This window comes from Ptychodera flava, chromosome 22, assembly GCF_041260155.1.
Source record: "Ptychodera flava strain L36383 chromosome 22, AS_Pfla_20210202, whole genome shotgun sequence".
NCBI lineage: Eukaryota > Metazoa > Hemichordata > Enteropneusta > Ptychoderidae > Ptychodera > Ptychodera flava.
Window position 1 is genome coordinate 34,272,066 of NC_091949.1, and position 24,426 is coordinate 34,296,491.

The window sequence follows — 24,426 nt, forward strand, 5'->3', positions numbered from 1 at the left end:
ACCAGCAAAACTGGATAAATGGGGACATGTGAGAGAGGTCTACTGAGACATTTAAGCAGTCCTATATGGCTGAACCTCCTCTTGCTTCCTATTAAGGATGCTCAAAACAAAACTTAAATTATATAATGACCTCGGTAAACAACAAGTCACTTGCTTCCTCTCCTTACGGACTGCAAGTATTGTTCACCTTGACCTTAATAGTCGGGGAAGCCTAATTCACGTGCCGCGTGCCGCGAGCCAAAAGTTGCTGCATTTTCACTCCAATTTAATTCATTTTCATGAATAAATCAACATTCGGGCTTCAACGCCGCCTTCTAAATGCATGAACTGGGACCAGCGAATTACCAGCGAAATTCTGTGCATAAGCAGAAAGGGACTCGAGAGAAATTATAGGGAGGGAGGGTGAGTATTTTTCAAAATCACACTGCACGTAAATTTGTAACATTAAAAATTGATCAATCAAAATTCTGTACATTGATTTTGTAGACCATATGTTAAGGTTGCTATATTGCAAATATCTAGGTCCTATGGTGTCTATCGAACTGTGACTGTGGTACATGTCTTACCTTAGGTGGGCTGTGAACTCCTCAAAAAAGCCATGCTGATGGTTTGCAGTATTCCACAGAATATGCAGCGTTTTGTGACACAACTCGCAACATTGCGCCAAAGGCGGGAAAATAGAGAAAAACTAAAATTATCAGCCAATAGTATTTCACTTTGTCTTTTCGGCATCGACTTTGAGCGTGAATTGCTTCCGACCTAGCGATCACGTGAACGGATAGCGTATCCCGTATGTCTCCATCTGTAGCCAACTTTTCTACCTACACACTGTGTTATTACCGTAACATTTGTTGTTCCGCATTACTTCAATTTACTTTCTGGTAATGAAAACAATTACTGACACCCTTTCCCAAATATCACTGTGATTCACCATCAGTTTGTCACAAAGATCGCGAAGGTTTTGCGACAAAATGCACAATTGTACCGGTCTTTACATGCCAATAAGTTTGAATACAATGAGAACACGGCCGGTGGCAAACTTCTCCGCTCTGCGACAACTCGGCTCCGAGACAAAGTCGGCCTCTCTGTGTGTAGAGGTGTCGAAATTGGTTAAACTCTAAAGACTTTATCCATCTAATTAATTTCAATCCCCGACTTTTGTAAGTTTGGCGTAACAAAAGTAGTGTTGAGATGGGTATTATGGTGTTGCCTGAATATACTCTGGGCATGCATAAACTAACGCAATTCCTAGATTCCGTATACTCTTTTTAATTAGGCCCTCCCTCCCTCCCTATAATTTCTCACGAGTCCCTGGCACGCGGCACGTGGCACGTGAATTATGATTACCCTGAATAGTCAGCAAGTGATCTTAACACTCAAGGTTTTGTTATGAGTTTCCTGACCCACAGTCGCAGATAGTGCTCCTTAACATAAAGTTTACACGCAGTGTGCGTTATTTACTCATACCCTTTGGTGGCAATGTTGCTCGCCAAGACTTGTACCATAGAGAAGTGTCGGTTTATTCTCTCTTTTGTGGGCAGAAAGTATTGCTTGCCTTCATTCTTACTAGCAACATGTATCATTTGCCGTCCATCACTACATACAGCCAGTGCTGATCATCCATACCTTTTTGTGGGATACATGATGTGTACCTGATCTCCATAGTAAACAAGGACTTTTCACCCCCATTTTTGTAAACAGTAAGTGTAATTTATTACAGAGGGTAGCATGTCTTATTTAACCCGCCTAGCAGGGCTTGTACAGTAGCGAAGTGTTGTGTATTAACCCCTTTCTGGGTAGCTAGTGTTGTTAACGTTAGCGGGTTTGTTTACCCTTATGATAGCATTTAGCCTGTCCTTTATAGGTAACCAGTGCTGTTTCCAGGAGGCATGGCAGCCAACAAGATTTAGTACTGATAACCATTACCTGTGTAGCACGTGTTGTTTATCCTGACCAGTCCTTTAGAATAAAAAAGTTATTTTCACCCTTACCTTTGTAGTGGTAAGTAATTAACTAAAACCTTTTGGGTACGATTTTTTGGCCATGGCTTTATGGCAGCAAGTGTTATTAGCCCTGATTTCTACGGTAAAGAAGTGTTGCTCTCGAAACGTTTGCTCTCAGAATATGTTACTTAGTTGATATTGTCTTTCCATGTTTATCCTTACTGGCAGCAGATGGTGTTTCCAAAGACCATCACAGTGTTGTTTACGGTATTCTTAATAAATAGCAAAAGGAGGTTTACCCTCAGAGAGCTACTTAAATGTCTCAATCAACCTCGGTCAGGTTTCATCATTTTTTCAGTTTGCAAGTATCAAAATAGAGAGCATGTTTACATGCTATTTCTATGCTGAGCATTTAGGTGTATCAACCTTTACAGCGCAGTCTTGAGCGGCTGGTGCTCAATGTAGGCTATAAAGCTGAATCATAAACACTTGCTAGTTGACTTATATATAGTGTGTTGTTATATAGTGTGTTGTAACGCCTTCCTCATCCCTTCCTCATGATTTCAGATGTTAAACATTGACCCATGGTAATCAACTTGACCGATATTAACCTATATGACGACACTGCATCTCTATACTTATTTCCTTGACTTATTGCCAGCAGACGTAGCTTCCTGTGATTCACTTACCCTGTTCTTGGTGTAACCGATTGTCTTGCGTGAAGTGATGTATTGTTTTTGCAGATGTTCAACTCATTAGAAAAGACCGTAGGTTGACTTAAGTACCAAGTTGAAAAATCATTTCGTCCTATTTTGACAAGATTTCTTGTCCTTTAATATTTTCATACGTATTTATGAATTTAATTGGAGCGCTATGCTAAGTTATTCATTCATTCATTCATTCATTATATGGTATAAAGATTTGGAAGCGATTTAAGTTATAACCTTTCTAGACAAAGAGTAGAACAGAGCTTGTAGAGAGGTCGGAGAGCAGACTTTGAGTCATCACGGTTACTGTTCAGTAATAAAGATCTAAGATGGTGCGTACACCCGACAACTTGGTATGTCTGCTTCAGTTACTGAAAGCTTAGCCTAGACCCTATTTCTTCGCTTTGGCCTCCGTGCCTCCGTGCCTCGCCAAAGCGAAGAAATGAGGTCTAGGCTACTGAAAGAATCACGATCCCAGACCGGTACCTCAACTCAGAGGCCGTACGTGAAGGAAGAGACATGACAGCTAATGGTGTCCAGAGAATTTACAGGAGAGAAGATGTTTATGAGAAACTCGAGAATTTGTTTAGTGGATTAGCTGCCGATAAAAGAAAGCTTTTGGGTTGACACAAAATGAGCACACAAAATTGAGAATAGTATTTTTAAAGCTCCATAAGCTGTATCTTTTGGCTATTTTTTCAGCACTTTTGTTTTGTGGTTTTCCTACACTTTCTGCATTGAATCCCTGAACGGTATTTTAATGCCAAGTATTTAGCATATTTTGACACAACCTTTAGAAGTATAATCTACATAATTATTGTTGAAAATTTGTATTCAAGTCCGGAAAAGTAAACAATAAACAACGGTCACTACACACATACAAGCTGTGTTGACAAAAAGAATACTCAAAATTTCAGCATGACAAACGGATTAGGGTCAGACACGGTAGTTGATATACAGAAGCAGAATACTGAAAAACTTGCCACAAGTTACAGCTTATGTCCCTTTAAGTATTCATGACCCAGTCTTTTAGCCGGTAAAATTAAACTGTGCAGTTTAACATGAAAGCTGACTTATGAAAATGCACTCAAAAAACGCTAGTAGTCGTGCCAGGTTCATCAAAAAAAGTTCTAAATCCAAGGACAATGCTTAGACTGTATCATGCGAACTTTGAAAATGTTAGGCGAAAACATAAACTGTATGATGAGTAATTTCAATATCCGGGTCAAAATTATACTCTTAAAAATTAAAAATGTACATTTTACTTGCTCGATCTATTCAAGAGCAGTTCTGGTGTCTGAACAACATAAGGTGACATTCAAATGACAGACTACATCGTTGACGTTCATTGAGGATCACGAACATTAAACACAAATAATTCTTCGGTATCTAAAACACTTTTCTGACAATTTTTCACGACGTATAAGATGAATGCATAGAATATGTGACCTCGACCCACTTTGCTCCAATACCACAATCAAGATGCAATTATTATATCGTAAATCAAGTTCAGCGCGAGACTAAACATAACAACCTTTGATCATCTAAGAGAACCGTTTAAATATTGCTGTTTAAAGGGTGATTAGATGAAATTTTTTTTGAATTTACGATTCATATTTTCTGTTCATATACCACAAAACTAGGATAGGCTTCTATTTTGTAGAGATACTGTCACTTCACAAAGGAATATGTCACATTTGGATTCTAAGGTTCACTGGATCACCTCGCACCTCACTGTCTTTTTAGTTCGGATGCCGTGTAGAGTAGTAAGCAAATGTAGTTTGTTGACATTGCACTGCCGAAAATTCTGCCGGAAAATGAAACAACAATCCATTAAATTCGATCCATTTGTTGCATCAGTATGTTATTATAGAAATAACGGATGACGCACTGACCATTAACGTTTATTTATGGGCAAGGGCGAGAGGAAAGCCAAAAATTAATGGGCGAGGCTTGCCGAGCCCGTTAATTTTGGCTTTCCTCTCGCCCGCGCCCATAAATAAACGTTAATGGTCAGCGCGGAGTCTGTTATTTCCATTATATTATCGACGAACCCCCCAAAACCGTCAAACCGTCAAAATTTACGAAAATTTCCGTGCGAACGACAACGGGGCCCCAGAACCCGAGTAGTGAGTAGTGCGCGCGCTGCAAAAATTTTGCGTATCCGGAGATTTTTTGAACAAAAGCTTCGAACTGGGCCCACAAGTGTTGATTATTCGTTTTAGCTGTAATGTTACTATGTTTACGATATTATTCATATGCACGGGCATGAAAACAAGTCATTACTGTGTATTTGTGGGCAGTCACGTGCTTCAGCTCGACCAATTAAAATGCGACGGACAGGTCTGGTAATATAATTTATTTTATTATATTCTCGTCAACAGCGCCAGCTGACAGCCACTTACAGACAAGTACAAAATGAAATATAAAAAATAAATCTATTAAAAGACAAAATTGAAAATGAAGAAACTACATACAAGAAACATACGACAGAAAGATAAAAAATCACACATACAAGACCGCAAAGATTTTTGTTTTGTAAAGTTGCATTGAATTGGCAAAGATGTCAATAATACTAGTACTGTTTAGTGAATTAATTTTGAGGTATGAAAATTAGGTCCCTTAGTCTGCCATTCAAACGAGGAACATTGAAACCAAAGAAAGATACACTGTCTGTATAGTTAAAATGTGACAAAAAGACATCTACGTAGGAATACACAATCAAAAATGTCCCTCCGAACATGCAAATGTGGCATATTGTAAAAAATTTTCTCCCTGTCTTCGTTATTCTGTCAAGATTATGGCGATGATGACAAACTCGGAGACACAACAATTGTTCGGATACTGTAGCATGCTCAACGATTCTCTACGCATGATGACACTCACTGAAATCGAGGCTCCCGGGGACGTACAATCTATCGGCTCGAAAGAGTCATGATATATCTTAAAGTGTCAAGGGCTAACCTCCTTCAACGTTCTCTATCCAACAGAAAAAATCAAATCAGGTAATTTTATGCGGAAATTGCAAATATCGCTATAAAATCACAGGACTCTGACAACTGTAGTTTTGTTTTAGTATTTTGCAACATTTACGCCGATCTTTAGGTATTATTATTATAATATCTCATTTCGTCGGTCTATGGAGTTTTCACTGCTGAGAAGTACGTCGAGATCTTGGACACAGAAGAGACTCACAAAGTAGTTGGATGTCAATCGATGGTGGTTTACTTCTGAAGTGTAAAGTTTACACATCAGAGATGCCTAGCTAACTGAAGATAGTGGGTGATTATCCCTTTATTAAAAGAAATTGTAGCATCATAAGTAGCTAAAATTAGTTAAGTCTCCAATCTAATCAGCTAGTATTTCTTGATTTGCTGAGAACGATTAAAATATTCTTCCATTGAAAAATGCATCACTAAACTTCCTCTCATTGGGCGTATATCACATAAAATTTTACATAATCTGCATATGTTACATCATCTTCATATAATATTTCCCTTATGTAATCGTCCCAGGGTCTTGTCTGGGATTTAGGTGTTAATTACGCAAAATCACACTGCTACCTTGACATTAGATGTCACTGATACAAGTTTTTATCTGTATCCTTGGTAATTAGTCATCAATGACGCAAATACATGTGTCCCTGACAACGGAGTTTTACCCAAGGTGAAGGAAAATTCGTAATGTTCATTAACCCTTACATGAGAAAAATTCGTAACGATCATTAACCCTTCCACAGACTTACCTACTAACGGTTCAGTTGTACCGTTCACTGACCTTTATACAGATTCCGAAATTACAAAAAAAAATGTCAAAAAGCAAAAGAAAATTTAGTCTGCAACAGTATATTCTTACTATTTGATTGAGAAGTGCATGTCCCTGGTTAAGCCATTTAGAGTACATATCGACATAGACACATCAATTCAAATCTGTAAATCGTCAGCAATATGACAGTAACTATCTTGGTTTTAGTACAATTGTCAACGGAATTGAGCTTGGTCGACTTTCTATTTTCCATCTCCAAATATCACCACCTCCTCAATACACATCTGCGTAATTAAAACAAATACAGGTAACGTGATCGATGCATTACGTGACATATTTATTTAATATTTTATGTTTATCGACGAGTTAAGGTAACAGTTTTTGTAATTTATCACATCAAGTATTCATAGTCTTGAATGACTAATGTTATATTTTTTATCTCAGTTATGCCTAACCTTTTCTATTAATAGAGTGTACAATTTTATGGAACGCGAGATAATAAATGTTTTCGTCGATCTTTGTGATATGAGTATCATAAACAGAACCAGACATGGGCCTTGCTATTGGAATTTAGGGTACCCTTAAATATATCACAGAACTCTTCAAGCTTTTCTTCAGGACTGGTGTTTGCCAACTTCGTCCAATCAGCTCACAGTTTACAAGTCATTGGCACAGTAAGGTTATAGACACTTCAGGTGATGACACATAGAGTTTTCCCATGTAAAATTATATTTTCCAAATGTAAGCTTAGGACAAATCTTTAATAGAAATTATCCATAATTCAAGGCCTAAAAGAGTCGTGCAGTAAAGTAAAGGGTTGTTCATCAGTCTGTAGATAGGAGTTGATGTTACATACTTTTGATCCTCTAGTAACATGTCATCAGACGAAACCATCATTATTATTTAATCTTCAAACATCAAACAGCAGCTTTATATCGTGACATTAGCTTCTTGACGTCACCGTTGAAGGTGAAGTGGATTGTGACACCTCGGAATATTAATTATTTTGACATTTGCATTGTACCCCATGACAACATATAAATCATAAATTTCGAAACACTAAATTCTTCTGTTTTATGTCTTCTGACCCTCTAATGTGTCTATCTCTTATCTCTCCTAGACTCACCCTGTCAGTTTCACTTTTGCTCTCTACAACTCTTCGTTTCTCTTGCATATCTCACTATCTCTTTGTATCACCTGCGTGTCTTACCGTATTTGTCTAAATACCCGCTGTCTGTCTACTTGTGTCTGGATATCCCTTGTCTCTCTAATTGTATGTCGGAATAGCCACTGTCTGATTTACAATTTCACGGTATCTCTGAGCCAGTGTCACCCTGAATGTCGCAGTATCAGCTGCCTGTCTCACATTATTATCTGAGTATTAACCTTTATCTCGCATTTGTATTTGCATACTATATAGATCATTGTCTCACCAAAAGTGTCTGAATATCCGATATCTTTCTTAGCATATTCGTCTGAGCATCTGCTGTGTGTCTCACTGTATTTGTCTGAGTATCCATTTTGTATTACTGTATGTTTCTGCATATCTGATGCTTGTCTTACCGTGCGTGTCTGAGTATCCGTTGTCTCACAGTATTTGTCTGAGTGTCCGTTTTGTGTTTCACTGTATACTGTAGAGTCTGAGTCTCAGCTGTGTCCCACTGTAATTGCTGTGTCTCGTCGTACGTGTCTGAGTATCGACCATGTGTCTGAGTGTCTGCTAGCGCTGTGTGTCTCACCATAAGTGTCTGAATATCTGTCTGTATCACCTGTCTGTGTAATTGATTATTTCTTGTCCTGTGTTTCCCTATTATCTCGTTTTCGGTTCGGGCAAATATTTATTCGAAGAACAGCAAGTCTCCTGGATGTTTGATTTTATCACTTCATTGACATAGAACGTAGAGCCTCTAGAGTATATAATGATTAGATAAGAGTGCTATCTTTTTATGAATAACGATGCACTCTCTCGTGAAAACTCTGAAAATTGGTAATACGGTTCAAATTTAACACGTTGCTTATGTTGATTCCCTCATACAGGTTTAAAGTTCGAACACCATTGTGAGTGCCTATAGATTGCTTCAACATGTTAAACTGAATTCTTATCGTAAAAGTTACTAAAAACAAAAAGTTTACCACTTAGAGAGAGAGAGAGAGAGAGAGAGAGAGAGAGAGAGAGAGAGAGAGAGAGAGAGAGAGAGAGAGAGAGGGAGAGAGGGAGGGAGGGAGAGAGTTATTACACACACACACCTACACACACACACAAACACACACACATTGTAAGTGTGTCAACGATTATTTACGGTGCAATCCTCGATCAGATGTATATCATAGTAAATTCCAATATCGTGGTGATTTATCGTTTTCGTTATATAAGCTGCTATTACGCGCAGTTTTATTGATTTTTTGTATGGCATGAGTCAACAAAACGTTCTTATTTTACTGTCTTCATACATCACTATGCCATCATGATTTGCTCAAAGTGTCGTCTTTCGATTGCGTTGTCCACGTCTAGAATAAACAGTGTTGAAAGATCATTTTTCGATGCAGCGCCTCTTTGTTAACGAGTTGTTCATTCATTATAATGCAAAATTTAGCTGCTAATGTATTTCAAAGAGAACGCACGTGGCAGGTTTCTCATTTAACGAAGCCGTTAAAAGCTTTCGGTAGAAACAGATCACTTCTTCAACGTTTAAGAAATAGCTCATCATTACAATGGAGCCAGCGTCGTGTCAAGGACGGTGTACATAACACTAGGCATCATCGCATGTGAATCGCTTCGAAGAATCAACGAAATAACAACATTTCTCGAAGATGTTCTACATTATCAGAACTCTCTTACATGGAACGGTACTCGTTTTCCTCGCGTTCGGCAACGTAGGTAAGCCGTGTTTGAATGAACCGATGATCGGTTTTCTAATTTTGCTAACCTTATTTTCCTTAGAAATCATGACGCTTCAAGATCCGTCAGAATTAGTTGAGTTAGCATTCGATGTAATTGAGTATTGGACGGTCATGGCAATTATGGGCTGCGAAGTCAAGGGCGATTATTCAGATGTGCCTGGATTATTTCCTCATTCTTAGCAGTGAAATAGAATATACACGATTCACAGAATATTATTGAATATGGTTTCAGTTTTCACTTGGCATGCATCAAACATTTGTTTCACCACTCTCTGTACCCGAATTTCACATCCCCACATGCCAACATAGTCATTATGCTCTGAGGTCCAGTGGCCTGTGACTTTGCTTCACCTATTTTAAACTTTGACTCTTTAGCATGCCACTGAGACTGAAGACTGAACAGCTATCCAGTGCGATCAAAAACGACCGTCATAATTCCGCATTGGCCATTATTTTCACCTTCAAACTATCAGGATAATTGTGCTCTCACCGACCACAATACAGCAACTTCGTTTAATGGTCATAGGTTACAGGTCAGGAGAGGTTCGGCGTTGATTGTGTTTGAATACGTAAACGGCACTTTGCTTTCTTACAGTAAACACAATTCGATCTCAGCTGTCCGCACAACAACGACTAGTGCAAGATCTCACAGTGCATTATCGCAGGGAAGTTAGACCAGTTTTCAACTCATCAACTGTGACAACTGTAGTCTATGGACTAGCCCTGCTCCAAATTTTTGATGTGGTAAAATATGCTATCTTCAAACTTTCCACGAACGACTTAGTTTCTAAACTTTACTGATATTATTACACGATCTCTGTTCTATTGTGCTGGGCTACAATGCATAGCGAAAGCGATACTTGATGACAAATGCCCGATGTCAAATGCGAGATTTTTGCGTATTTTGAATTCGAGTACAGCGTATCTTAAGGTCGCTCAATCATTTAACGCTAGGCAGTAGTAATGTGTGTTTCAAATCCGTGTAAATATACAAACACAAGCACAAGCTAGTCATGGACAGATATAATTATAGTCTTCCATAAAATATAATTACAGTCTTGCCATCACTTTGTTATTGATGATACAAACTTAGGCTGTGTACGCCGGAGTCACGATGTGCAATTACTGTCAATGCCAGGTTATTAATGATTAATGAAGATAAACGTGATTTATTATCATGGAGAGGTAACACCTCGATTAAGGATTTTAAAATGGAAATTAAAATCGAAAGTTATACCCATTGGACTCGTTAACACATTGGGTCAGACGTTTTTTCGTCTGTCAATCGGTTATAAAATCGACTGGTTGTCAAGTTTCAATCATTACGCTCGTTTATTTTAATAAATATTAATGGATATAAATATGTATTAATGGTTTTTAAGATGTTATCAATGTTACTGATCCCTATTCAAGGATGAAATTAACGACCAGGTGAAGGTTTCAGTCTGGTTAAGACAGGTACGTATTGATATATTAACGATGGTTTCGAAAAAAGATCACGTCATAATTATGAACTTTATAGTTCTGTAATTAAGGACTTCAAATTATTCCCATCAGACATGTAGACTCGTGGCTTACCTGATACGTTAAGGTCACACTTTTAAGACCTTTTGCCTCGTGTAGCTTTTCCTTGTAAGGACAACTTTAATCCGTGTTAATAAGGCATTTGATGCTCATAAAATTTTTTTCAGTTATTTTTCTAACAAACGTAAACTCGCTCCGCACAATACACAGGACCCAAAGTATATCAATTTCCCAACGTACAAGTAGATTTTGATTTTGGTCTCATTCTGACAAATGCTTGGTTTCTCTAAAACGTTTATGTCGTTCTCGAACTAAGTTATTTTTCACACAGTAAGTTATACTATGGTTGCAATATTTTAGAAAATAGCTATAGATTGAAAGGTTATTAAGACACCAGGGTGGTAGCTGCTACCTATTTACAAAGATTAATCATAATGTATGTGAATTAAGCTTTCACTGCGCTTCTAAGCATATCGTACAACATCAAACCATGCAAGAAGTGAACCATTTTAATATTGAGAGGACTGAATTCATCGGGAGGATAGTTTTTGCAAATCGAGCTGCATCAAGTTAAACACAGAACAACGCCAAAATAAAATCGAACTATGTATAAAAGGATTTTCATTTTTTCCGAGATACCGCCATGGATTTGTCACCACAATTTTAAACTACTCCTGCTGAGTGTATATATATAAAAGGTGCTAGCTTGGTTTTTAAAATATTCGCAGTAACAATATTTTTTTAGAACGTAAAGGTACAAAATACACAAGGCATTGGTAGTACTCTCGTCGACCCTTACACGTTACCCTTTCTTTCAGATAAATAGATACCCGATTCTTCGATGGTTATAAATATTTGTTTATATATGTACCATATATCGATAGACAAGCTTTGTCTCTCTACAGTTAAGGAACTGTGCGCTTCGAAAGTGAAAGACAAACTTCTGCTCAAACTACCCTAAACGAAACTTTCAACCATTCTCTTACAAAATCAAGAATAAGGAGGAACCAAGGGTCACCGAGCAAAGTTTGGTACTAGAGTAACATATTGCTTACTATTTACCAATTTTTGAGATTCAAAATGGCCGCCTTCCCTGTGTTAATCCTATGGGAAATAATGCAATTTAAAAATACTAAGACAGTGAAAAGTTTTCTTACTCCAAGAGCTTTAAAACGACTGAGCCTTTACAAACGGTTGACAAGAAAAGTATTGCAAAATTTTGATGTCCAAATATATGTCCCCGAAGCGCATTCTCCTTTTTAGACTGACCTTTTCATTCTAACTTAGAGTAGTTGTAAACAAAATGCAGTCAGACCGGATAAACTCATCAAACAAAGATCAGATACAATCTCTACAACAGTGTCTTGAATTAACTGATAACACAACATACGTCGCTGATATTGTGGGGGAAATTGCTGCCCTGCACGTTGTACAAGTTCGAATAAAACGTTGTGGGAATACGACAGACTTCCTCTTGTTGAAATGCCTTAGTGATGGTGGGCATATAAAATGAGCCTTACAAACACACTTGACACGACTTTTCTGCAGTCGACCACAATGAGAAATAATCTTATATATGATAGAGTATATTTTGTTCATAAACTGAAAATGAACTCACTCCATGATATCGTTCTATATTTCCATAACAAGGAATGGAGAGATGAGTTTTTGAGCTGGAATGCATCTGATTATGATGGTATAGAGACTATACGATTACCAGTTTCTTTAATATGGACTCCAGATATCAAACTATACAACCTGTAAGTACATATATGAAGTCTCGCACATGGTATAAGTACGTGTCTTATATACGGAACGTCGCGCGCCCCGTATGATTAAATGGTATCCTGTTGATGACGTAGAGGGTCGCATAGTCACCAAATGACTGAAATTTAACCAGAGCTATTTTTCACATGACAACTTAGGGGTTTAAAATGACCAAACTACATGTTTTACATAGGGAATTCTGATTTTTTTACAAATTATTCACTCAAAATTGTCATAAACGGCATAACAAAGGTGTAAATACATCGATGCGCCGTTCCACCGTGGCAATGAAGATCTTTCTATTTTGTTAACAGATTTTCGTCTATTATGCCATGTGATTGTCGTTTGAAAATAAACCCCACAATTTGGAGTGAAAACTATGTTAAAGACGCATGAAATAAAACAGTATACCCAAAAACAAGGGAATATGTACTCTCAAGGGAAGAGATTCCAAGACATTTCAAAACTATGAACAGAATAATTTATATGTACCTTTGCTGCCTTAACGAACAGATCGTGTTTAATGCCCAGTCACTACTGTAAATTATATGACTCATGTCGAACATTAAATGAACCGAGAGCACTGTTTGTGACAGTTGAAGCGACACGTTGACGTGAAATATCAAGCTTTCTTTCAGAACAAAATCTGACTTCTTTTCGAGCCCAAGAACTCAACAAAATTACGAAATATATCACAATCGACTTTTTCCATTAAACGGGTGTTGGCAATCTTTTCCTGTCTCTCATAAACAACATGAACGTGTTTAAGTATGCATGTACATCTATGCATCTAATTTTTCTCAATGAGTACTACTTGCAATGCACTGATGTAACTTAATGTTCAGGTTAAAAGGTGGTCAATGATATTAACATCGAACTATTTTTTTCAGTGCAACTGAAGACAAGTCTACGCTCGTTCCAACCAATGCCATTATCAACTCTAATGGCAGAATTAACTGGAATTCCCCGGCGATATACGTGTGCCGCTGCATAATTCAGATAAAAAACTACCCTTTCGACAGACAGAAATGTGAAATGGTATTCGGTTCTTGGGTGTATGATGTATCAGAAATCGACCTCCATAAAAAGGGAGATAACGTCGACACGTCGATATACTTGGAGAATGAGGAATGGTCCCTGAACGAGGTTGCGTTGACTACTGAGATGAAGCATTATAACTGCTGTGACATACCCTATGGTTTACTCATAATGACATTGGATATTAGCAGAAAGCCACTGCACGTCATATTCTGTTTGGTGGTACCGAACTTTTTGTTCGTTTCCATTACGATATGCAGCTTCTACATGCCACCACAGTCGAGAGAACGCACAACGCTGGTCATGGCCAACTTCTTGGCGCTCCTCTTCTTACAACAAGTAGTAGTAAATACCATTCCCCGTAAAGGAGATCACTGGCCGACTTTTTGTGAGTTTTTCCTATAATTGTACTCATCCGCAAAAAGGAGTTTTCCTCTACATCACAATCTGTGTGTCTTTTCCAAGATTGCCAGTGTCTGTCCTCGGCAGTATATGCCTTACTGTCACCCTCATTTGACAACATTTTTTCAGTCTGTTGTTTAAGCAAAAATGAAATATTTCCGAAAATGAAAATTATACCTCGGATCCTAGCCATTTCCTCAATTTTCCTCAAGATTAGGTTTGTCAAGTTTCTCTACCTTTAGGGTAGAATGCGATTCTGGGACATATATCCGATAATTGGACTCTCAAACTTTAAAATAATTCTCGGTGTACAACTTGTGGGGCTCATTTTGAAGCCCATAAGCGTAGATTAAATGAAGTTGTAACAGACTTATTTTTGTGAGAAAAAAGTACGTTGACCCTTGATTTGTAACCTTATTTGCAGTTTCCTAGACGAAAGTTTCGACAAAAAATTCAGTTTTCGATTTCATGGGCGTACTACAATAGGCGGTAAAAGTGCTTCTTTTGTCTATGGTCCCACCTAAATCTTAATGTCTCGTTCATTTCAGCTAAATTCTTCGCTGCTAGCTTTATATGTGTCGGACTATCATGCTGCCTAACTATGTGGATTCTACGTATGCATCACCACAGTACTAATATAAAGGCGGTCCCTGATTGGCTGTTCAATTTAACACAATGCTACATAGCTCCCATTATCTGCATGGGCAGAAATGACAAGCGGTGTTCTGCGCAGCCCGATTTGTTTGAATGGAATCTGAGTATTTCGAGCGACGAGCGTAGCACCGGAAAGTTGGATATGATTACGGAGATAAAGGGAACCTACGTACTTCATGGAAAGGATGACGACATCTCTGAAGATACGATGTCGAACGAAGGTAGAGAACAACAGAATGTTCCAGAAAAACCGGCAGACGAAAAACTTAATAAAATTGTGGAAGAGCTTGAATATTTACGCTCCAGAGTTGAAAATCAACAGAGGCGAGAAGAGATTGTGCATGACTGGAAGCTGGTCTTGGCTGTCATAGACCGAACTTTCATGATTTTCCTGATTGGGTGTTTTCTGTCTACTTTGTCACTCTCTCTGTGTTGAACTGAGAAGAGATGTCGCTTGTGAGAACAGCTTCAGCAATTGTGTGTTAAACTGCTGTGACATTTCTTCTCCGCAAAGCATATTGAAGCATCCGCGTTCAAATCGTCGACAATATCTGCAAAGCTGTAAATGTGCATTGATGCTATTAACACTGTAAGCGTCACATTTAAGGAAGTAATAAAGTTAAGACTTGAGAGAACATTTTCAAAAGTTCGTGGCAACTGCAGAAGAGTCCTTCAGCAGATCGAATTAGTTCTCACGGATTTTACTTCGAAATAAGATTTTTCAAACATAATTATCTTGATGATTTACGATTTCTCTGTATTGTTTCCGTACTTCCGGTTTTGAATGATGTTGCAGACTTTGAGACTTTATACTAGTTTGTTTGTTTGTTTGTTAGTTGTTGTTTTTGTTATTTTTGTCTTTCGCACCAATGACGATTGTCTGACACGACGAGTTGAATATCAACGGTAAAAGTTCTCTTTTTGACTCCTAAGAACGTATCTTAATCTCAATCCTAAAAACTTATTTCCGGATTCCAGTGATTGATGAGAACCACAATCTATATTCGCTAAACCACGTGATCGCGTAGGCCAGTCAGTAAGGTTTAGTTTAATCACTCATCTAAGCCCTTAAATCCTAACCTTTATAAAACATTTTCTCCATCCTCTAGCATAATTCCAGCGGAATATTAACTTTGTATAATAATCATGAGTTTGGCTTTACAGCGTAAACTCATCTATTTTCCCTTAAAAGCATGACTTTCATAAATCTGCGTGTATTGGTCGTACACTTGAATTCCCCGTAACTTTCAAGATGTTCACTCTCTTTCGTCCTTTTGAAGATTTTTGCACTTAGGTAAGGTATGATCCGGTTTTCTTCGAAAAACATAATGCATCGATGCCTCAGTGCAAGAGAGACGTATCTCCAATGCTTTAAGACAAGAAATACGTTCCTTTTGCACTGCACGTCATGCGTCATGTATAATAAGTTTAAGGCGAGTTTAAGGTAAATCATACCTGCAGAATTCATGTTCCTAACAGTTTGAAAGTACTTGAATACGGATCTGTTGACAGGGACAATACGATTTCTGTCAAGTTTTTTTCTCGGATATTTAGGCAAAAGTGGTAGCTGGCAACTTCATTTCATTTCCTTCTAACGTTTGGAAATGTTTGCTCAATAACAATGACGCGGCAGCAATCTTAATATGCAAAATGAAATTCATTTTCGATAAGCTGAATATTTCTAGCAGTTTTGCAGTACATACAGACTCTTTACAATGACGCCCTAATTCAAAAATTAATTCATGTGTGAAACAACGAAAATCAGCTAAAACTTTCTCTTTACTGTAACTTAAGTAGTTTACACTATTTTCATTATCAACATCTTCAATCTGCAAATTTTCTTCATAAAGTAACGTACTTTAATTTTGCAGTTATTCCATGTTTCCTTTGCATTTATATCTTCAGTCATCATTTCTGTCACTGTGGCCACACAGTATATCAGAACTTTCTTCAAGGCTGTCAATTTTGTGCCTAAGTTGTTATTATCTTCCAAAAGTTAGCAATAATCATCATGGCAACGGAGCAATTGATTTCACCAATGTCTTTTTTGATGTCCGCCAATTTTTAGCTCACGTGTTCACACACGCGAGCTTATGTCGCAGCTCTGTATGTCTGTCTGTCTGTCTGTCTGTCTGTCTCTCGGTCCGATATCTCAAAAACGGCTGATCAGATCAGAATCAAATCTGGTACATAGATTCAGTTAGCAAATGGCAAGAACTGATTAGTTTTTGGTGGGTGTGGCCTGCATATTTTTTGCTTATTTGCATAATTAGTGATTTCAGAAAAAACGGATAGTATACATCGAGAACGACTACACATAATTTGATGAGATTTGCTACAAATGTTGATCACATCAACATATATCAGCTGTGAAAGGTAGTAAGGGATGACATTAGATATAATTCCGAATTTGCATATTAATGAACTTTCCTAATTATGGATATTTATCTTAATTGACTTGACCAAAGTTGATGAAACTTGCTATGTACACTGAATATACTATGATATAACATTATTGGAAGTCTATAAGCATTTTGACTTCAGGCAATTCCTAATTTGCATATTTGATAAACCTTTCTCATTAGGGATATATATGTCGATTGACTCAACCAAATTGGACGAAATTTGCTACGTACATTGAAGATACTATGATACAACAATATACAAAGTTATTATGCATTTTTACGTCGGCCAATTCCAAATTTGCATATCTCTAATCAGGGATATTTATTTGAATTTACTGAACCAAAGTTGACGAAACTTACTATATGTACATTGAAAATAGTATGATAACACATTATTAAAAGTCGTTAGACATTTTTATGTCAGCAACTTCCTAATTAACATATCAATGAAATTTCCTAATTAGGGATATGTATTTTGATTGACTCCACCAAAGTTGACAAAACTTGCTATGTACATTGAGGACAGTATAATTATATCATTCAAAGTCACTTAACATTTTTTCAGCCAATTCCTAATTTGCATATTAATGAACTTTCCTAATTAGGGATATATACCAGGATTTACTTGATCAAAGTTGGTGAAACATGCTACGTACATTGTTGATACCGGGTAAAACAATATTGAAAGTCATTTCGCATTTCCATGTCAGGTAATTTATAATTTGCATATCTGATGATGATGTGGTGAATATTGTTCATGATGTTGATCATGAACACTTTCAATGAAGTTGCAAACATGTGGCAAAAGTTTAAATGTACACGAAACTGCAATATATAATGGAACACGTGAGCATTTTCAGTTCATATCTGGTATCTTTAATTCTCTCCTAATCTCATCTCTTTAATTTTTTGTATATCTGTGAGAACTGCCATAATTTGATTTCCTTTAACTTCCGTTTGATGGGGTTCTGCGAAGGGCTGCATGAAGGGGGTACGATGGCCCCAAACTCGATAAAGTGGCTTGTTGCGTTCAAGTAGTTGGTCAAGGATTTATCTCGATATCGCCACCCAGTTCAAGAAGACGGGTTATAAAGCTGGAGAATGGACTCGTTCATATCATGCCGTTCTACTCCCCATGACGTAGGGTGTAACTGTTTCTGCACAAATTGGTGGCAGCAGTATTGATATGAATGGCTTCAGCACAGGATTTTGCTGCACTCATGTCGAACATGATTCCAACCAACTATGCAACGTGTCATGGGCACCCAGCAGTCCATACGTGGCAATGCAAACATAGCACAAAAATATGTTGACCATTGTGTGTACAGCGTGTACTGATCACAAGTTAAAGTTGCCAAGATTTTGGTTGGCAAACACGCAAATCGTGGCTTGCCAGGTCTTAATTCCCACACCCATACTTTCAATGTGCTTTACAAAATAGCCAACAAAGATTTACCAGAAAATACGGGGCTTTAGCAAAAAAAAAAAGAACTTTTACGGCGCACGACTTCTCTGAGTGACTCTCTCCAATACGTTCACGTGACCAGAGTTACGTACACTTTGGTAAAGTAGCAGCGATAGTTGAAAACACTCTATTTCGAGGCGCAGGCCTTTCCGTAAATAATGTCTGATTGCATCAAAAGTGATGTATAAATACACACATATTCATCACTGGTCGGCGCAGTAATAAATGAAGTGGTCTGTAATACAAAGCGTAATTTTATCTCCTGGTCGTTATAGGCTTCGAGAAGAGTGTCAGAGTATGAACGGCCAGACAGGTCGACACTAAGTGTACGTCTCTTTGTAAAATACACTATCAAAGGATGTGGGGTTAGAGGCCCGGTAAATAAGTTCAGGGTAACGGACTCACGGTAAGAGGATGGTGCGTTCGAGACTTCAGCACGGTGATGTGCCCCTGAGCAAGGCACTTAACTCCTCATTACTCCATTGGGTATTGAGTTATGGATACCTCACCCTGTAACTGGGCGTTCGCCTGTTGATTGATGGATTTAGAAATAGAAATAAAAGTACTGTGACCCAGGGTATATTTTTTTTCGATTGTTCCGTGGTCGAGATCAGCAACAGCAAAAATAAACAAACTAAATTGGGCGATGGTGTCTTTTTCCGTCCTAAAGGTACGACTTTGTGAAAAGTTTAGAGCGAATGAAAGAGAAAACAAAGTTCCGTAAGTGCGTTATATATTGATATATATAGGTAAGTGCAACCAAAGCCAGACAGGAGAATGGCACTGATCTGGTCGAACGTGCGTGCAGCCCTAGCCATGAAAATGAACCGAGCGACGGTGACTCCGCATGACGTCGAAGCCAACTCCAAGGTACGTCTGTTGACAACAATACCATTTCATCGCAACTTGAAAAGAGGCTTCCACGGTATTTTCAATTATGATTACAAACGTGGCTTTTTCTCACATAAATTAATTTCAAGCAATTCCAGTTTCTTATTATCATAGGTAGTAACTTCTGTAACTACTGTACGTATGCAATTTTGTTATCTAGCCTAAGTAAGATACAGCAATCTCTTTCTTTACGCAATTCTGAAAATTAATATTCATTGAGTTGGCAACGGTTTCACGAGTGTTTGGTGTCGTGGTAGTGTTCCTAATTACATGCGTTTTCCGTTTTGTCGTCCGACAGGGTTCAGCGCGGTGGAGTGAAAGATGTTTGTGTTGACTTTAAGAATATGAAAATCAATAGTTTTCATCTTGCTATATATAAGCTTAAGCACCATTGGTCCGACTCACGACATGACATATTGTGTGACACTGTGTTTGTGTGTGTGCGTGTGTGTGTTTTCGTGCCTCTTCGTACCTTTTAATACCGTGAAAATGAAATACACCAAGAGGAGCAAGAGTGTCTTCTAGGAAATATAATAACTTTTAGGACAAGTAAATTTACTCCTTTTAGTTCCTTGAGTCTATGCCAGTCCTTTTCGGACACAACAAAACCAGAACACGATTGGAACTAATTTGGGATAATTGGATCTTTATATTTTTCAAATTTCTCAAAACTTTTAAGTGCCCTACAGCTGAATGTCGCGATATTACAAATAAATCATAAAAGCAAGTGTGTAACTTGAAAATAAGAGCAGATTAGGTAACGTTTGCTGAAACGACATATCTTCACCATCCAATTATCCCAAATTAGTTCCAATCGTGTTCCAGTCAAAACGAATGCATCGAAGGTGTTCCTGATGGCGATCAAAATTGTGTGAAAGGAGTTACAATGTAAATGGGCGTCTGTATGTTCATATTCAGATTCAGACAATTAAGCGAATTTCCAAAATATTTATTATGATCACTGAAATATGTTATTTCAATGGTAAAAAAATCAGCTTGACAAACAGAAGACAAAGGAACAAAGAAGGAAGAAGATCATCGTTGCCATTGTTCTCTTGGTCGCGGCTGTTGTTGCCATAGCAATTGTGGCCTCAGCGTTGCCTGACAAGACAATGGGACCGAACATACAAGCTGTCCACGGTGAGTACAGACACCTCTTTAGGAATTAAGAGACATTTAAATGACAAAAGATACACAAATAAGTAGGGTAATCTCGTTACACGTGTTGTTGACAAGTTGAACACAGTGCATTTATAGAAAAAAAACTATACTTTTTGGAGTTGGACAAGAGCCTTTATTCTACAAACACAGCAAAAACAATGGAAACGTAGCAAACACTTCATATTATTTCAAGATATTTTTTCTTAGTTCAGCGACACAACGTGACCAGCTGCTAGTAGTTTCAGAAATGTATTCGTGCATTTCTACAAGGACATACAAGCGCTTCACTCTTTGCTATAGATGTCAATATTATTTTCGTCGTAGTTTATGCAGTACTCCTAGCTGTATTAGTAACTACACTTTCTGGCGTCGAAGTTCAGGTGCTCAGGTCGAGGCATTTGAATATGAACCTCCGCATTGGCAAAATACTGAAAACAAGGACTATAAAAATTGCCTGGTGGATGTACTTTGTTAGATTCTGGTAATTATGGCTGATCTGTGACAAATTTTTACGCCAGATTTAACTTCCGAACGCGGGAGAAATATTAGCCGCTATGCCGTTCGTTTACATTGATGAACACATCGAATATCGACGCAAAACAGTTCAAACAGAGCAAAATCGATTGATGACATGTACGCGAGTTGTCATGACGTAAAACGCAAATAGTATCGATCTCGTATACTTTGTCGGAGAGGACAAACTCGGCTTGTGTATGCGATAATGGAGCTTCAGAAACGTTTGCCAGTGACGTTAACATTTATTTGCATCTTCATATTGCTGATCGGAACTGAAATACATGACATAACAAATAGAATCTGTCGAAGGGAAGAACAGGTAATCGACAAAGAATCCTCCATCAACCTACAAGTCATCATTTTTACTAAAATCTCAAGCTCTGAAACCATAGCATGCCACGGAATAAAATAGCGAAACCTGTATTCGACAGAGGTAAAACGACATAAAAGTTCTGGCGCCGGTCGGCTATGTGTAGCAAAGCCCATACCTATCATAATGGATTTTATTTGTACCAGAATGTACCGTGGTGATGCCTACTACACATAGTATTGCCTATAGTCAAAATTTCCGCCCGATGTGAAAACATTTTATATTTTGTAGGCTACTTTTACCGCAGACCCTATCGTTACCTACAGGGTACATACGATCCATATGTTAAGCCTACCTTTGTGGCGAATAAGATTGCCTAGTTGGATGAACAATTGTATCAGGTGTAAAAAACCTCGATTGTGGACACGTCTCCCCTGAGAACAAATCACAAGTAATATGATAACTATAATAGTAAGCGACTTGCAACTGTTAAACATCCGCTTGTTGTGAGTTGACCGCCAGAGGCGCTGTACTTGAGGCGCTGTAAGTTGAGTTACCCCCTCTGGCTGACACGAATTTAGACAGGCAGCACACAAAGATATCGAGCACCTTATAACTGTGGTATTTCCATGCAGCTAAGAGACATGAGACCTAAACATTGGCAGGGGGCAATATTCAAGATTTTTACTCTAGTTCGTGTGAGATGTATTGTTTTCGAGAAACCCCTGCACCTATCATCTTCGTGAGAATTGCCACTTTCTTGGTATCAAGTTTCAAGGTTTCGACATCGAACCGAGCATATACTAGCCGTACTTTGCATATCACGGTCTGTCTGTTATATCGATTACTTGAATGCTCCTCGGGGACAAAAATCGGACACTTAAACATTTTAAAATACTCCTTTGCTCCGTTACTTGTGGTGGTGGGGTCATTTTTGAGCTCATGGTGTAACTAAACTTTCCATCAGTTTATATTTGGTGAAACCGAAAAGTTATTTTTTTCCAACAGAATTCACACAGGGATGGTGGCTATATATATTGGTCACTTTGATTCTTTCGTACCAATTTTTGTACGATGACCACTGCATATTTTTATTGATATTATCGATTTCGAAAGGGGATGGGTAAAGTTTCCTTAAAATTTCAAGGCGTGAATTACCTTACAGAGGAGTTGATGCTACTCAACAACATACACCTCGTATATAATATACTAATATAATGTTTACGGTGAAATATGCTGCCATCCTGAATTAGGAATGCGATACACTATGTTAGTTTAGTTGGTGCAAATCTACTAGCAGACAAGCTTGCGTTATTCTCGACATTCAATTTTGATATCAATATGGCATGTGTAGTCAAATCAGCACAGGAAGATCCGTACAGCAGCGGCGCAAAATTCGTCGTCTTCCAATTTCTCGAAATTATTGCCTCATCTGAAAGTAAAATATATAAACTCTCTCTCTCTCTCTCTCTCTCTCTCTCTCTCTCTCTCTCTCTCTCTCTCTCTCTCTCTCGCTGTTAATGCAACCAAAATCATCCGACATGTCTAACATGACGATATTCAATTCTTGGCAAAATATTGATCCTATTCAAGACATGCCATGTGAATTATGTAAATTACCGGTAGATCCTGCCTTAAGCCTCTTTAAAAAGTTACAATAAAATATATCGATACGTGTTTAAAGCATCTTACCAGCTAAAGCTCTAAAACAAAAGAATAAGTCTGAAATCAATAAAATGTCATGTATTACGCTCTACAAAGCAAGTTACGTCTGATTACTTGTAGATATACACGATTGCGAATTAAAAATTTGCCAAAATGGCGGAATCTGTGTGCATTCTTCCTACTCGTCCACCTGTTACTGTTCTCAAGGTTACACGGGATCAGAATGTGAAATCGGTAAGTGTTTTTTTATCGGTAGAGAATTGTGTGTTTTGTCTGAAGTATGACAATTACTAACGGTATAATTTATTTATTTATTTATTTATTTATTTATTTATTTATTTGTTTATTTGCTTGTTTGTTTCATCCATCGTTTTGTTCTATCGTTCGTGAAACAGTTAACTATCAGTCATCTGCCATCATGCCAAGAAGGGCCCGTAGACTTTGTGGATATGCTAAATCTGCTTACAGAACAATTAAATTGAATGCAAATATGCAAATACATAACAACTTTGACACATTGATAAGGGCTTTTCCTAAGCAACTTCTTACAACAAGCACCTAACATAACGATGTCACATTATTTGTCTCAAGCAAAGACCGAAAACAATCTACTGTCAGTTTCTCTCATGAAGATTTTGATCTTAAATTTTACGACGTAAACAAGTACTTGACGAAACCAGAAACGTTCATTCCGTTCTGAATATTCAGTCTCTTACCCCAAACAGTGTTCAAGTTTACCCCATATATAACAGGAAGATACTCTATAAGTTAATTTTGTGTACCTCAGTATTTGCGGGGAATAGCAGATACGGGGTTTGAAAAGGCGGCGCCATCACATTCACTTTTACAAAATACAAAGTGTAGCTTGTGCAAGAGGGTAAAATTTAAACGTTTCATCATTTCCTTGAAAAGACTGCAAAAGCGGGGAGTGATTTTTCCGTAAACTAGTATTTTAGTCCTACATATATTTGCCGGAAATTTCTATCGCACTTTATGCTCAGTCACTGCAACTATAATATTACTGGATAGAAACAAACATTAAACAAACAATGAGTCCAACAAGTTTATTCACCTTAGTATGACTTGACGACACGTCGCATTTCAATGAGGCAGTATTTGCGGCTGATAATATGTTGTATCCAAGAAAATTTTTTTCATTATAGCTGACTTTTCATTGTATCTCTTGCCTATTGAATGACATTCGACGAGAATTCTCCGTGTTGTAGTCTAATGATCGGGCCATCTATTGTTAAATCCCCGACAATTCTTACTTTCACTTCATTTTAGTCATCACCGTTTTTCGGAATCTTTG

At 37.8% G+C, this 24,426-nt stretch overlaps 1 protein-coding gene across 1 annotated transcript; it reads left to right on the plus strand.

Annotated features, from left to right (window-relative positions):
* Positions 1-12,374: 12,374 nt before the first annotated feature.
* LOC139122401 (neuronal acetylcholine receptor subunit alpha-7-like) lies at positions 12,375-17,637 on the plus strand. Its single transcript, XM_070687783.1, has 3 exons — positions 12,375-12,600; positions 13,498-14,033; positions 14,596-17,637. The coding sequence occupies exons 1-3, from the start codon at positions 12,398-12,400 to the stop codon at positions 15,135-15,137; spliced, it is 1,281 nt and encodes a 426-aa protein (XP_070543884.1). The 5' UTR covers positions 12,375-12,397; the 3' UTR covers positions 15,138-17,637.
* The last annotated feature ends 6,789 nt before the right edge of the window (positions 17,638-24,426 follow it).